The 15,701-nt window shown below is 34.3% G+C and overlaps 3 protein-coding genes across 3 annotated transcripts; 1 reads left to right on the top strand and 2 right to left on the bottom strand.

The window, feature by feature from the left end:
* Positions 1–5,071: 5,071 nt before the first annotated feature.
* LOC116343961 (protein dispatched) lies at positions 5,072–9,333 on the top strand. Its single transcript, XM_031772298.1, has 12 exons — positions 5,072–5,380; positions 5,461–5,586; positions 5,654–5,888; positions 5,966–6,192; positions 6,258–6,428; positions 6,512–6,881; positions 6,950–7,083; positions 7,145–7,239; positions 7,302–7,522; positions 7,595–7,749; positions 7,826–8,082; positions 8,178–9,333. Exons 1-12 carry the CDS (start codon positions 5,246–5,248, stop codon positions 9,181–9,183), a joined length of 3,132 nt encoding a protein of 1,043 aa, XP_031628158.1. The 5' UTR covers positions 5,072–5,245; the 3' UTR covers positions 9,184–9,333.
* LOC116343962 (run domain Beclin-1-interacting and cysteine-rich domain-containing protein) lies at positions 9,219–13,647 on the bottom strand. The gene is made up of 9 exons (XM_031772300.1): positions 12,883–13,647; positions 10,910–12,544; positions 10,547–10,842; positions 10,368–10,486; positions 10,249–10,297; positions 9,899–10,102; positions 9,657–9,810; positions 9,499–9,570; positions 9,219–9,440 (listed from the first exon to the last, which is right to left on the bottom strand). Exons 1-9 carry the CDS (start codon positions 13,204–13,206, stop codon positions 9,339–9,341), a joined length of 2,955 nt encoding a protein of 984 aa, XP_031628160.1. The 5' UTR covers positions 13,207–13,647; the 3' UTR covers positions 9,219–9,338.
* A 280-nt stretch (positions 13,648–13,927) lies between these two features.
* LOC116344098 (40S ribosomal protein SA) lies at positions 13,928–15,682 on the bottom strand. Its single transcript, XM_031772507.1, has 3 exons — positions 15,574–15,682; positions 14,860–15,125; positions 13,928–14,651 (listed from the first exon to the last, which is right to left on the bottom strand). Exons 2-3 carry the CDS (start codon positions 15,076–15,078, stop codon positions 14,049–14,051), a joined length of 822 nt encoding a protein of 273 aa, XP_031628367.1. The 5' UTR covers positions 15,079–15,125; positions 15,574–15,682; the 3' UTR covers positions 13,928–14,048.
* Positions 15,683–15,701: the final 19 nt, after the last annotated feature.

Raw genomic sequence — 15,701 nt, 5'->3', positions numbered from 1 at the left:
GATTTCATCCTTAAAAGACCTGATTTTGATATTGAAGCATCGCTCCCAACACTCATAGACTCATAAGCAATAATTCTTTGTGGATCTTTGAGATACATTACTGATTATTCACTATCAAAACCGACTCTTTCAAAAATGACGTCTAATTAGACGAATTTATATTTCTTGGTATTTTTTCACCGAAAACTATCTCGACTTATTTATACAAATTATTTTCTATCTGATTCGACATGACTAACATTTATTACCATTTCCAACATTCTGCGATTTTCAACTGACGTTGAAAAACTTACTAGTAATCTATAGGAACTTACGTAAAACTTGGACGAACTTACAAAAATGTATGTAGAACTCAAGAGTTCTTGCGCGAACTTGTGAAACTTACAGATACTTATGAACTTACAACGAGTCATTTTCCCCTAGCTTCTAGTCCTCGAGCAATTGACTTAGAATATACAGAAATGGTCAAAACAAATAGATTCTAGTCGTGAATATTTTGGTATTTCTGTTCAAGACAAATTAGCACATCTTCAGACTGACATTTTCAAGTCCCGAATACTCCGGTTGATGAACCGATGGATGAAAACATCGATATAATACATCGAAAAAAGCGTGGAAAACTTTTTATAACCACATCGGCTATTATATCACACATATTTATGAGAATTATGGAAATTTTCCTTAACTATTCATAAATGTTTATATTTTTCTCTATGAAAAGGTAGTTTGATACTTAGTTAGCGCCTTTTCATTGTACGCATAATTTGTACGTTAATATCACTTATCTGAGCTTACGTCGATGCAATCTTATAATCATCAGCACATCATTCTCACACCATCATATACTTTTTTTGTCACTTACAGTTGACGTCCCACACTCTATTTGCGTAAAATTGAAAATAAGTAAATAGATCCAGGCTTAAGAAAACAAACGAAATAGATAACCAAATTGTTATATCTTCTACTCACTGTGTGAAAAGATACGATACACAAAATATAATAACAATGAATTTAAATCAAGACTATAAAATTAAATGCGTCATCGTTCAAATTGTGCTAACGAGACATGTTTACATTTCGCTAAATGATCAATTTTACTTAGAAAACACGGATCAGTTAACAATATCTAAGAGTGTGAGCATAATAATTGGCGCATACCATGCAAACCAGCTGACTATTTGTTTGCAGAAATTTTTTATTTGTTGAAATGATTGAAAACGATTAAAGAATCAATTTATCGTAAAAGTCGAAAATTAGAAGTGAAAAGGTGTTTGCATACACGTGTAATATCAGAACAAACACACGTCGATCAAAATGACCCTGTTCAATGCCAGAAACGTTGTAACCGTGTGGAAAAATCACACAAGCAGGAAGACCGAATAGGTGACATTTATTGAGACACTCTTTAAGGCCTTAAGCATATTCACATTGTTGTCAGATGAAGCGTTCGGTAATATTCACTTACTTCCGTAAATATAATACAATAGAATGCATGATCCAATTAATTCGTTCAAATATTTATATTCTCCCTGTCTCTCCCCTATGTCCATCAAAACGATTCGTTTATTTTCAACATCGATTCGTCATTATTAAAAATAACACGGATTCGAATTTGATTGCGCCTCGCCACATTTTATCGATAGATTAACATTGACGAATTTATGAAAAAAAAAACATACTTGCGACCGACTGGCCAGACGTTATCATTATTTCGTTCCGATCTTTGAACCGTTTTTATTTCCACGATATAAATCCGAAAATATGCTGAATTTTCAAGACGCAGATAAAATTTGATACAGACAAATCATTTTGTACTTGGCGATAAACCCATTCGCAAATATCACATCTTCGTAAAACGTACTTGTAAATGGATTTTGTTATTTGGTTACTTAGCTACTTGTTACTGGCAATCGAGCGCCGGTTGCAAATCATTCCCATAATCTTCTCTGAAATGGTGCCGTCAACTTTATCACATTGCCAAAATGTCAAATTTCAAGACTTTGCGCACAAATTCTTTGCTGCCTTGCTCTTGTTCTTGTTGTTAATCGTTGTTGTTTTCTCTTCTTATTGTGTTCATAACAAACAAGGCCCATGTCAAATAAAGTAGTTGAGTGGCTTTCAGTGCGTCGTTTGAAATGCGACAAGATAAAAAAATTATCACAATAATGGCACCCAAACGATATGATGTTGTTTTCTTGGGAGCTGACTATTTCATTGATTTTTTTTTTGAGACTGCCGAAAGCAGCACGTAGTCAAGTTTGGTTTCGACACACTTGCTGTGTTGTCTTGAAAAAGTGGCAAAATAAACGGAATTCTATTTTTAGCCACAACTATTATTAATTACCTTAAATAGTTTATCTTTTGACGAGAAAAAAGCATTTGAAATACTATAAAATAGAAAACGTCATCAGTCATCATACAATGACGTTCACTACGTCATCACCTGTTGACCGTATTTTAAACATATTTTTATTAGATTTATTGTATAAATGTTATCTCAATTGTTTGAGAATATCCGAGTTTCATGTGATGTTAACCTAATTGTAAGTCTTGGCGTCAATTTGCTCCATTTACACAACCTTACTCCATTTTTATTCAAATATAATACTCAAGCTAAATCTGCATCGGCGACAAATGAAACAATGCCGGGAAAACATATTTGCCCATTATAAATCAATCCATTCAGCGTAGCAACGCTCATGTCATAAAATTTACTCTCGAGTGTTCAGGTTCAAACAAATGAAAAATTGTCGCTAACTTTCAAACTGAATCTCGCTTCTCATCAACGAAAGCAAACAAATGTATCATTTTTCAAGCCGGCCTTTTACATGCGTTGATCAAATATGTCATTTATATAACAAACATTCTATATTATTGTTTAATGGAGAAAAGTACGAAAGTAGTAAACAATCTTGTGAAACCTTACTTATGAATCGGAAAAGGACGCGTCTTCATTTCAAGGTTGTTTTTATTTGATTCATAAACAGTTGCACAATTCAGTGGCTTATTTTTAATCTAGAATTACTATTTTCATATGCGGGTAAAAACGAAATAAATTGATTTTGCTACAAATAATAATGCTTGTGGATTGAAACACTGTATCAAATTCTGATGATTACATGAGACAATATCATGTATTATGCTTCTAAATGATAGAGTACAGTGTTTATTTACTCTTTTTTGAAGATTCCAAAACTCAACAAAACCGGTGCAAAAAAAACAGAGAATTGGGCAATAAAATATGACGAATATTTACATCACGCCGCCATAATGTCGTTAAAACAGTAAATAATTGTTGGTAAATAAAAAAGAGTCTTGGAAAATCTGCCAGAAAAATCACGTGAATTCACAGCGATGGCTTTAAACGAAAAAATGTTGAAAAACAAGGAGCAATGTTTGTTAAATCTCGCACGAAAGACAATTGCAAAATAATAGCAAATTTTTATTTGGCATCAGCAATAATTGGGTTATCATTTTGCTGACAAAATAAAATAGAGGGTCCAATACAGATCATAAATGATGTCACGTTTTTATTAAACGAGAAAACGGGTGATTTATAAACGACCCGTTCCACAATCGCAAAACAATAGTGCGCAATAAAAAAAAGTGGCAAATAACCATTGAGATTAGCAAATAAGAAGGGAAGACAAGATCAGTCGCGCGATGAGAGGACTTTATCACAAGAAACAAACACACGTCATTACACGACAAGCGCTTGCAATGAGCAAAGTTTTTTCATTTCAATTCGCGTATTCAATAAAAGAAAGACAAATTAACCGCCCATATAGTTTGAGGTGAATCTATGCACTTTCATGCATTGCACACTGTTAAGATTCAATCGAATTCCATATGAATGTAAAAGACGCATGACAAAGACAAATTAATTGGAATGCACAATAGTAGCTTCATACTCCCTTCGGAAATAAAATCGACAAACGAGAAAAAAACTACATAGCTGAAAACATATACGTTTTATAATCATCTCTTTGTTCGATAATGTCGAAGGTTGTGTGTTGGTATTGTGGTATTTGTGTTGTTTGAGTTTTTTGTCGGATTTTTTTTTCTTTCAATTTGCACATAACGATGATCGTTGAAATGAATTTGATGCGATGATAAGACATGTAGTGGAAAATTCATTTAATGCGATCAAAGTTGCACACCAGTGTCAAATTAGTCGCATAGATAATTTCATTTAATTTGCAATTTGCATGTCCACCTGAACAGATTGCATGTTATGACCAATACACGTCGCCCTATAAATAACAAGTTGAATTCAAGTGCATTTCATTCTGATCGAAAATGTCGACGAAAAAAATGAAATAAAATAACCGAACAGCAGAAATAAACAACCAAATTGTAAATAATATGTAAATCAAAAGTTAATGCTGTGCTACCGGCAGTTCAGCTTAAAATTAATAATAAACTGTCAATTCATCTAATTTGAAAACCATACAATAAACATACACTAAATTGAACCCATTGTTTGATTCAAATTCTCGATGTTTGCACGCAACGAGTTGATTTTGTCTGTATTGGCTGATGTGCGCTATCAGGAAAAGTCTACGTAAAGTCATTATATGGCTCGCTCATGTCATCAAAAAACTTTAATCATGCCAACAATAAAAATTCTATTGCAATTTTGATCAATCTATTTTACGTTTGATGTGATATTTTCCAGCATCGCAAAAAAATCGCAACGAAATTTTTTATTCTAGAACAAAATTTTGTTTTTTTCTTGCAGATGATGGAATTTTATTTGAAATTCAAGTGAAGGTATTTTATGTTGTCTTACATGTATCATGCTGAACTACTGTAATGATCGAGATATGTGGAACGCACTCTTTTCCTTTTCTTCCCTGGATATAAACGCAAGAAAGAGACGAATTGGATAGAAACGAAAGCGATGAAATGTCTTATTGACCAAAGCAAAAACATAAGACACTATAACAATAGTGGCCAACGTTAAAGTGAGACGACTGCATGACAACACACACAAACATGACTATGCAAATGACAGAGAAAGAGAGATAAATTATAAACAAAAGTTGACAACAACAGGTGGCGATGACTAAAAATATACTCATACACCGCAACAAACATATCGATATTTTACTGTCGGCAAAATTCATTTGTACAGCATTTGTGTGTGTTTTTTTTTAATTTTAAATTTTAATTTTGGTGTATTTAATTGTGGATTATGCATTTTGAAATGGACGATTGCATTCGATAATAAATAATTATCAAAATGATGCTTTGGTACTATAAGTTGTTAGCATTGCGTCCGCGATGGGTGGCATCGATTGTGTTCATTTTGTCAAGTGTTTGTATATTTATTGCATTGACATTTAAGGAATTACCGGATTTTACAGATCCTGCTCTGGTAAACATTTCATTGGTGTTTAAATGATATTTAAATGAATTGATTTGGCATTATTATTTGTTTGCATGTGAAAACAAAAGGGATTTGAATCACGTGGAACTCCGATTGCCAGTCGATTGACTGCCTGGCATCATTTATTGGAAGAACTACGACCAAGCGGTACACTCACATCGAATTTATACGAAAAAACTGTGTTTCGACAAAATGTAAGCACTGAACATTTCTTCTTCACTTTGAATACAAATGATACAAATCTTTTGTCAATGAAAACAGTTTACCAAACCCACAAAACCTGTGAAAAATGTTGACAAACTGCATAAAAAACATAAATTGGCCAAATTTCTTGGTGACAAAAATAGTTCGCTTTCAATCAATCCAAATATTGTGGATGATTCGAATGGTGCGGAAGAAAGCAGTGACAAGACAAGGAAAAATGCACGAAAATCAGGAAAAAACAAACGCAAGAAGCTAGAACAGATGAACGATGCTTATTTCTGTGATGCTCCAAGTAAGAAAAAGAGACGTTTTTTCACTAACGAATATTTGAAATATATTTTATGCATTTTTACGCAACTATTTGGGCAGATCGTGAATACACACACATGGTTTTGATGAGATCCAATGGAAATTCAACTCTTTTGAAAATGGATGCCATGCAAGCAATATGTGAACTAGATAAAAAGTTAACCAAAATTGAGAGCTACAGGGGATTTTGTCAGTTGAAAGCACACTCCAAAGAATGTTGCCGTTCGTGGAGCATACCAAACTATATCGCACTTCTGTCAAATAAAACGAGTTGTTCGGATATTGAGGTGCGAGAAGTCTCATATTTATAATTGACAGCAAATGTCCATGAATTTTAATATTTTCGAAACAGGAGAGTGATTTATCGCTAGCGAATGGGCTGCTGAATGATTGTTACAATTACTACATGAACGGAAGTCTAAAAAGTGATTGTGAATACTTCAAGTGTTCTGTTCCATCAAAATGTATGCAATTCAATGCGGTCTATCAAATCTTACATTTTTTAACCGATAACAAGTTTAATGTGAGTACATCGGTCCCTAAATACGATTATGACGAATTCATTGCTCATCATTTACTGTTTTTTTTTTCTTTGTTTGTTTTTAGGAAACAAATATATTGGCGTCAACAATGCTATTTTTACCAATTGCAAAAACCACCAAAATATTGCCATATTATTATGATATTGTGCCAGCGATCGAAAATAATGAGGTGATTTCAGTGGTTGGTATTGATATGGGATTGAAAAATGAATTGTTTGATGATTTGCTATTCTCAAATGGTTGCTGGTTGATCGGCTTGGGTGCTATCTGTGTCTTGAAATGTATTTTAATATATACAAATTCAATTTTGATCACAATTTCGACGGTGATTGCAAATGTCCTTTCGGTTGGTGTAGCCTATTTTGTGTATCAAGTCGTTCTTCAGCTTCCATATTTTCCGTTTATGAATCTATTGGCAATTATCGTAATTGTTGGTGAGTAAATATCTTAATCTAATACATTTTTGAAGAGACTAATTGAAACTATGTTCATTTTTAATAAGGTATTGGTGCCGATGATTGTTTTATTTATGTGAAAGAATGGCGTTTATCTGCCGACGAATGGGATACAACAGCAAAACACTTACCCAAACGAAGTGCGAAAAAGTTAATATTTTTGGTGACCAACACAATGGAGGTGGAGTACGATTTAATATCAATGACAAATTTATTGATTAATAGTTAATTCTAAATCGTAGCATGCAGCAAAATCAATATTCGTCACATCCTTGACTACGGCACACGCTTTTATGGCATCTTATTCCAGTCCAATTACAGCCATTCAGTGCTTTAGGTAGGTCGCGTATTTGCAAATGCAAATATATTCACTATTTTTAATTTGTAATATATTTTTAGTATATATGCTGCAACTGTAATTATGGTAAACTACGTATTGATGATGACCTGGCTGCCTGCCACTGTCATAATTGTTGAAGAAATGAATATGCAATTGTGTAAATGTTGGCAGTCGTACGTCGATTCGATAAATGTTTTGATCGAACGGTTCGGAAACTCAATGGAACAGGCTATTATTCGTGTGGTTAAGAAGTTCAAATTTATATTTCTTGTTATTTTTTGTAAGTAACTCTTGTTTAATCCACACGTGTAAGTCAAGTGCCATGTATATCTACGTTAATTTTTTTCTGCAGTTATAATTGGCATATCGAGTGGAGTCATTGTGTTATATTATCCAAAATTAAAGCCGCCAGATTCACAAACATTTCAATTATTGAATAGTCATCACCACTTCGAATTGTACGACAGCAAATATCGACATTGGTATCGGTTTGAAAAAAGTTTTACGGTAAGACAAATGTGACGAAAATGAAACGTATTATGTTATTATTCAATGCATTGCATTATTTTTGTTATCGATCTAGGAAGCTGAAACATTTAAATTGCCCATTCGATTTGTGTGGGGCATTGATGCAATAGATGACGGCAACCACTTGATACCGTCTTCAAAAGGTTCGTTGCATTTGCAACAAAAATTGAACTTATCGTCGATCGAAGCCCAACAATGGATGCACCATTTCTGCAGTACTATTAAGCAGCAAAGTTTTTTTCAATCAAATAATGTGCCCGGTATTTTGTCGAGTTGTTACATCGAAAACTTAATTGAAAACATGAACAAACGGTATGAATTGATTCAATATTGGAGCGCTGTTAACTTTTATGAAAAATACAAAATCGAATTTTCTTATTGTTATTGGTAATTTCTTTGTATTCCAGTTGTTACGATCCAATGTCAAATTCAAGTCGAGCTCCATGTTGTGAAGAAGAGAAATTTCCATACAAACCTGAAGTGTTCGAACGATGTCTACCTGAAATGATATCTTCTCTACATCGATCCCGTTACATTTTCATTCCAGGCGTATCGGGTCCGAAATTCGAACGAATTTCTGCACTCGAATCGAAAAACGAAACATTAACGGAATCTGAGAGTCATTCATCAATCCGAGCTCTGATCATAGAATACGAAAGCACTCAACCGTTCAGTACATCGTACACGGAGATGAAGAATTTTTCAATTGGCATTGAAAACTGGTTTAATGATATGCTGAAAAGTGCACCGGATTCGTTGAAATCAGGCTGGTTTACAAGTGAACTCGGTTTTTTCGATTTGCAGCAGACATTGTCGTCGGGAACAATAATTGGAGCTGCCATCGCAATTCTTTCATCGCTAATTGCATTGCTATTATTTACAATGAATGTGCGCCTAAGTTTGTATGCTGTATTAACCGTGATATTTACAATTTTCTCAACGATGGCTGTGTTAGTGCTGCTCGAATGGAAACTTAATATATTGGAATCGATAGCGGTAAATACGGCAATCGGTCTTGGCATCGATTTTGTGCTGCATTACGCATTAAACTATCAGCTGAGCGAGAAAAAGGATCGAAAATCAGCCACTGAATATACGCTAACGCATATGATTGGTCCAACGCTAATGGCGGCTACAACAACAATAATTGCTGCCGTTTTCTTGTTCTTTTCAAGTGTGCTCGCGTACAAACAAATTGGAATACTTTTATTAGTCGTAATGACGGTCAGTTGGCTGTATGCTACATTTTTCTTTGCCAGTCTATTGTGGATTATTGGACCCGAAAAACGAACAAATACTCGGCAAACAAATCACCAAGATGATGCGCAGGCAATGCAACATTTGAATGATATTAAATCAAACACCCGAAAAACTACTCACTGGAATAAGACTGAAAATGATACGAAAACTTAGATAGAAGCAGCATAGATTAAGGACTGGTTGGTGGTGTCTTTTTTTTATTTTAGTTTATTTTTCAACAACAAAAAAATAGAATTTTATTTTATTACACATCAATAAAAAATATATATATATACATCAACGAATGATCTATAATTCAAAGCAGATGTTTAGTTTTTCTTTCGCTTCTCTAATCTTTGGCATTTGAGGCATTGGTGATCTTTCGAACAAGACGTATGAGAGCAAGAGCCACATTTTACACATCGTGTAACCTGAAAGTAATAAGTTAATAGAATCGAAGGTGTCATATGCAAAGTTTAACCCATGTACCTTCAATTGCCACGGAAATATCACTTGTTTATCAGCACAATACTCGCAAATAAATCCATGGGCAGTGCATAGCTACCCAAAAAAAAGAGAAAATAATATTTGAGAAAAAAAATCTTTTGAATTGGTGTTTAGAAAACACGACATTTTTGAATGGATACCTCGCAATTGAATACATGCTCTTCACCCTTCAATATGATGCTGTTGATTTTTGACGCAAAACTTCCATTGCGCACATTGACAAAATCATTCATGGACCAATTATCGTGATCATCATAAATATAAGACGGTACGCTATCAAATTCGATTTTATTTCTACAATAAAACGAGCAAAAATATAAAATATAATATCAAATAATGCATGTTAATCAGCATTTTAAATATTTGAAGTGAGGCAATTTACTTATCATCGTCGGCAAAACGGCAGGTTTGAATGAAATCGTACACATACTTCAATTGCAAACGACGCAATCGGCAATATCGCAACGCTCGAACACGGCCGTACAATTCTTTATTTAAATCCGGCAAACGAAACAGTGGAACTTTCCATATTTGATCAAGCAAACGATACGAAAATACACTGACGGGGTGGCACGAAAAGTCCCATCTGTAAATCAATTGATATTTGAATCATTTAAATGTTAATTGTTGCAATTAGGTGACAAGTGAGAAAAAAAGCGTTGCATTTGAAAGGTGATTATTTGTATAAAATGAAAAATGATGAAAAATATGTGTCAATCAATTTTAACCCACCGATCCAAAACACGTGCCGGTATCGCCGAGATTTGATTTCGATGACAACCTGTGAATGTATCGAAATGCATTACATTTGAACAATGAACTATTCGCAAAATTAGATAATTGGCTGTCACCTGTGCAATGATATTTCGCTGTATATTCACAATAACGTAAACTGTACAGAAATTCTTTATCGATGAACATTCCACATCCTGCACATCGTTGGTTCTGTTGCTCAAGTAAACTACGGCGACTAAAGTAAAGAAATGATCATTAGATAAGAGTTAGTTTTTGAATTTGATTTGTTCCTTACTCTGGTACTGGATGCCTTGTAAAGATTATTTGGGGTCGAGGCGGTGCCCATTGCTCCGTACCGCGTTGATATGGAATTTGATGGTGTTTTCCATTCGAAGTAGCATCCAATAATGAACGTACATCGCTATCAGTCGTATTCAATAGTAGGTCAGCCGCACGAGGAAGTTGATAATCCTTGAATTTTGATATTAAACTTAAAGCAATACCTTCGGCTGTTAGCGTTTCGATACTACTCTCTGCCCATTCAGCAAACGCTGAATGATCATTAATACTGTGTGATGATACCGAGAAAATCTATGAGAAACACCAAAAATAGTTAAAGCGACTGAAAGAGATTATGCTCCGACTGTGAAAAAATTACCTTTAATCGTTTTAAATCACCAACATTGCTGGCCGTGGTTGTATCACTACTGCTTGATATATTTGAATCCGATTCACTGGACGATAATAATTTTTCATCTCCCTCCGATAACGATAAGTATGAAGATGTATCATCATCCGTTGCAGTTATATTGTTTTTATCACAGTTTTCTTCGTCGCCAAAAATCCAATTTTTCATTGGACGCTGATGAGATTTTCGTTTCTTGATTTTGGCTTTGATGGTGGCTTTGTGTTGTTTTTCTATTTTCCGTTCCATTCGGCTGCATTTGATTTCTTCAATGGCTGAAATAATGGCATCTGATAGAGTAAAATGTGCATTCTCCCGTTCAAGATCAGTGATATTTCGTCGCGTACGTTGTGCTTCCTGTAGGTATGATGTCAGACTTTGACCTCGATTTGGAATTAAATTTGCGCATTGATCATGGTTACACAGCGGTGATGACGTACTAGACTCAATATTATCGAAAATTGTGTTGTGGTGATAACGATTTTCAATTTTGGCTCCGTTCGCTGCGAAAAAGGATGCAAAATCACCAGGTGCTGAATTCGAAGCGAGTTTTTTGCCCGGTGAATTTGATACAGTCGACGATGCATGTGACGTATTTAAATATGGCAATAAATTATTACTTTTAACTAATCCAATCGTTTTCGTTGGTTTATTATATTCTTGTAGAGAACTTGTTGAATTCTCACTACGTCGATCGGTGTAGATTTTAATGTCATCACATTTAACGAGATTTATCGGCTGTAAATCATCAACAGCGATGGCATTTAATTGATCAAAACGAGCCGATGATGATGATATCTTTCGTTTATCGATTTTAAATTCAGTGATTTTTTGTCGATCATTTATGGCCAAATTTTCAGCTGTTAATTTTAAGCGATGTGATTTAATACGTATAGTTTGAGATCGAGTGCGCACAATATTTCGAATACCAACTTTTGATTGTCTACTCAAATCAGGTAAACTAACAAATTTTCGCAATTTTAAGCTAATACAATGTTTTATTTTACAATGTGATCGTACGCTGCGACTTTTTCGATTTGTTATCAATTTATTTGTAAAATGTGATACGAAGTCATCACACTTTTTCAAACTAGATTTACTGGTATATTTACTATCACAAAATTCACTGGTTTCTTTTGATATTTCACTGTTGTGTTTGCTCATTTTGTCATTTGTTGTCTTTGTCGTCGTCGTCGTTGTTAACGTAATGGATGTCGAATTTTTTATAGATTCATTAATAACACTAAGATATAAATTTTGGTCGATTTGTAAAAGAATGTCGTATTGTTTTTTATCGAATGCATTTAAGCAAATGTACAAGGCCTCAACAAATTTCTTACTACCGAAAAATGCAAGCGTCACTTCGAAACAATTGGTCAAGTGTTCATGATCGGATAAAATGCATTTTAGTTTGGATTTTAATTGATGCGTTAGTAAATTTTCATACAGCCACATAAGCGCTTTGTCGTTTCGTATGCGAGAACTCTTTGGAGCTTGAACTCGTTTCACCGTACTCGTGCTGCTAAATGCTTGACTTCCAATTGAAACTGTCATGTGGGGATTAATCCAATTCAATGCCTCAAAGAATCGCCACAGATCCGGTGATTTCTGTTGAAAATAAAAACAATGATGTAAGTAAAAAAAATGATGTAAGTTTTCTATTCAGAAGTGCTAACCACTTATCAAAGAATATTGTTCAAAAAGAAACATAAATCGCTTGCAAATTATTCCAACAATTATAACATTGATTACGACTTATCAGGATCACTGGAATTTCTGTAATATATATTTATATGCGTACACATAGTACACATTTCCTATCACAAATCACTCACATTTTTGTGTGTGAATAATTCAAATGCAAATTCGAAATGATGCAATGCTTCGTTAAAATTGATCAAAGAAACAAAGTCGTTGCATTGATATTTACTCTACGATTTACTTACGTCGGGCTTAAAAATACGTAGACCATTTAAAAATATTTGCTCGAGACACGAATGAATATGCAATAAAAGTGATTCAACATTTGATGTAAGGCGATTATCAGTACTTGTATGTGGTGTTTCACTTGTTCTATGTCCTGTTTCCGCCACTGTTTCATAATTGATTTTAGCCTGAGATGTCAATATCAATATGTATTCGTAAATTGATGACATCAAATCGTACAATAGTTGTCGGTGTATATGTTCAGCCTCTTCAAATTTTGTAATTTGCTTTTTGGTGGCATTTGGCACAATTAAACGTGCTGCTGATGATGGCATTGAATTCATTTTCACTTTTTTTTATTTACTTTTTTTTTCGCTTAAAGTTCGACGACATAAAGTCTGTGGAAAGATTCACTCCACAACGAAAACGCTTGCATGTCATTAATACTGCGCGAAATTGAAACTGGTTAAGATTAATGAAACTACGCAAAATATTGGACGAACACAAAACAAGGTTGATCTTTGATCAATTTCTTTTTTTCATTTTGTTAAATTAATTGTTCTTTGTTCGGTTTGCGACGTATGTTTTATCCATCTTATTTATCAATTAGAAACCAATGAGCACCATATGAAATATATCTAGAATTTTCACGATAAAAAATAATAATAAATGGGCAGCTACACTTTTGTAGAATCAAAAGACAAATACCACAATTTTGCCCTGTGTATTATTTACTGTTTTGGGTATTTGACAGAAACTAGCTCAGATTCGTCGTATATTGACTCATTCCATTGTGCATGTATTTGTTGTTATGTGTTGTATGTAACATTGCTTAATGTCATTTTTATGTAATGTCAAAAGAGTGTGCAGGGCTGTACAATGTGTAACAAAGTAAACAACGTTTTGATTCGGCCATCCATACACAATACATGTTACCTGTACGAAGCAAAATCAAAGAAAAACAAAACTAAATTGTTTTGATTCAAATGTTATTTTTTTAGATTTTCCAATTCAGATAAATCAATTAATTTCAATCAATTTTGAAAGAGAAAAGACACGTTCCTATTACTTTCTGTGCATTTACATGTTTATTGAAAAAATTCAATGATTTTTTTTATTGATACATAAATGCAGTTATGTAAATATGGAAATTCAAATTGTCAACAATTGTACAAATGTTGTCAAATTAGAAACCGCCGCCACCACCCCAGCTGGCTTTTGGTGCTGGAACAGTTTCGTCGTCATTCCAATCTTCTGGTTGTGCGACACTTGGTAATTTTGGTGTGTCATCGATCCATTCACTTTGTTCATCAACCGGCTCTGGAACATGAGCTGCTTCGATGGCTGCTGGCTCTTTGGTAGCAACTTCATCCTTTTCAGTTTCTTCTGGATCACGGTAGAAGAACAAATCGACAACAACGTTCCATGGTTCTTTGCGTGAAATTTGTCCACGAATGCGCAAAACTTCACGGGCAAGGAACCACCACATCAAACCAATTGAGTGAGTTGATTTGGTATTGCATGGAATTGCAATATCGATATACTTCAATGGTGAGTCAGTGTTACAGAAAGCAATGACTGGGATGTTAACGTATGAAGCTTCAATGATTGGTTGATGGTCGGTCAATGGGTCGGTGACAACCAAAAGACGTGGTTCACGGAAAGCCTTTTGAATTTGATTGGTGAATGCACCGGGAGTGAAACGTCCAGCAATTGGTGTTGCTTGAGTGTAGTTAGCGTACTTCAAGACAGCACGTTGACCATACAAACGGGATGAAATGACGAAAACCTGTAATTCATATTCAAATTGTTAGTATAATCATTCGATCAGCATCCACAATAAAAACAATTTAAATCATTGAACATTTTATGTAATCAGTTTGTTGTTGGCATCATTAAATTTCAGCCCCGAAAGATGATTAGAAAAAAATATCATCATGCAAATAAAAATGTTCATTTCGAAAATTGTAAATATAAACGGGAAAAAATGCACTTACATCTTGTGGATTTTCGATGGCAGCAATAGCACGAGCAGCCAAGCAGATTTTTTCCCAAGTACGTCCCAAGTTGATGATGTGAACACCGTCTGGACGGCGTTTGAAAACATATTGTTCCATTTGGAAGTTGACTTTGTCCGAGCCGACATGGGTGGTAGCGGCCAACATTTTTGTAACGTCATCCTCTTTGAGGGCTAGAAGATCCGAGCTTCCCGACATTTTTACGTTTTTTTGTATTTAAATTCGAGTTACGGGTACGCGAAAACCTATACACCCACCGAATAATATTTCAAAATGTTTAATACATTGATGTCAAAGCGATACACCGCAATGTAATGAGCACACAAAAGTAAGGTTAGGTTTAGCATGCATTGTAAAAGTGCATTAATCACATGGCAGATCAGAAATTCAAATAAAAAAATCAACACAAACATAAAGGACATTGAAAGTTCTTTTTAAATTCAATGCAATTAACATTAAATAGCACGAATTTATGGGAGTTTGTATGAGGCGGGGAATGTAATTTAACAACACGTGGCGAAGTCAGTGTTAAATAAAATAGCAAAAATTTGGAAATTATAAACCAAACGTAAGGGAACATTCAAGGATTTGAAAAAGAGTAAAAGTTTAGCTAGTGATTTATGCACTTTATTCGATGAAATTCCACTAAAAACTCAAGAATATTCAGAAAATAATATTGACGATGAAACTTACGCTCTGTATGCCACTGGGAGCAAAAATTAAATGGCCGAATTGTACTTCGGTTTTTTTTCACTTTGACATTTCACGTTGCTATGTGAATGTCACGCCTTTTGAATAACGTGAAGTTGGAGCGAACTGAA

The sequence above is a fragment of the Contarinia nasturtii genome, unplaced genomic scaffold (genome assembly GCF_009176525.2).
Source record: "Contarinia nasturtii isolate CC-2019 unplaced genomic scaffold, AAFC_CNas_1.1 Cnas_scaffold_1037, whole genome shotgun sequence".
NCBI lineage: Eukaryota > Metazoa > Arthropoda > Insecta > Diptera > Cecidomyiidae > Contarinia > Contarinia nasturtii.
Note: the sequence above shows the minus strand (reverse complement) of the source record. Positions and strands in the feature narration are given on the sequence as shown.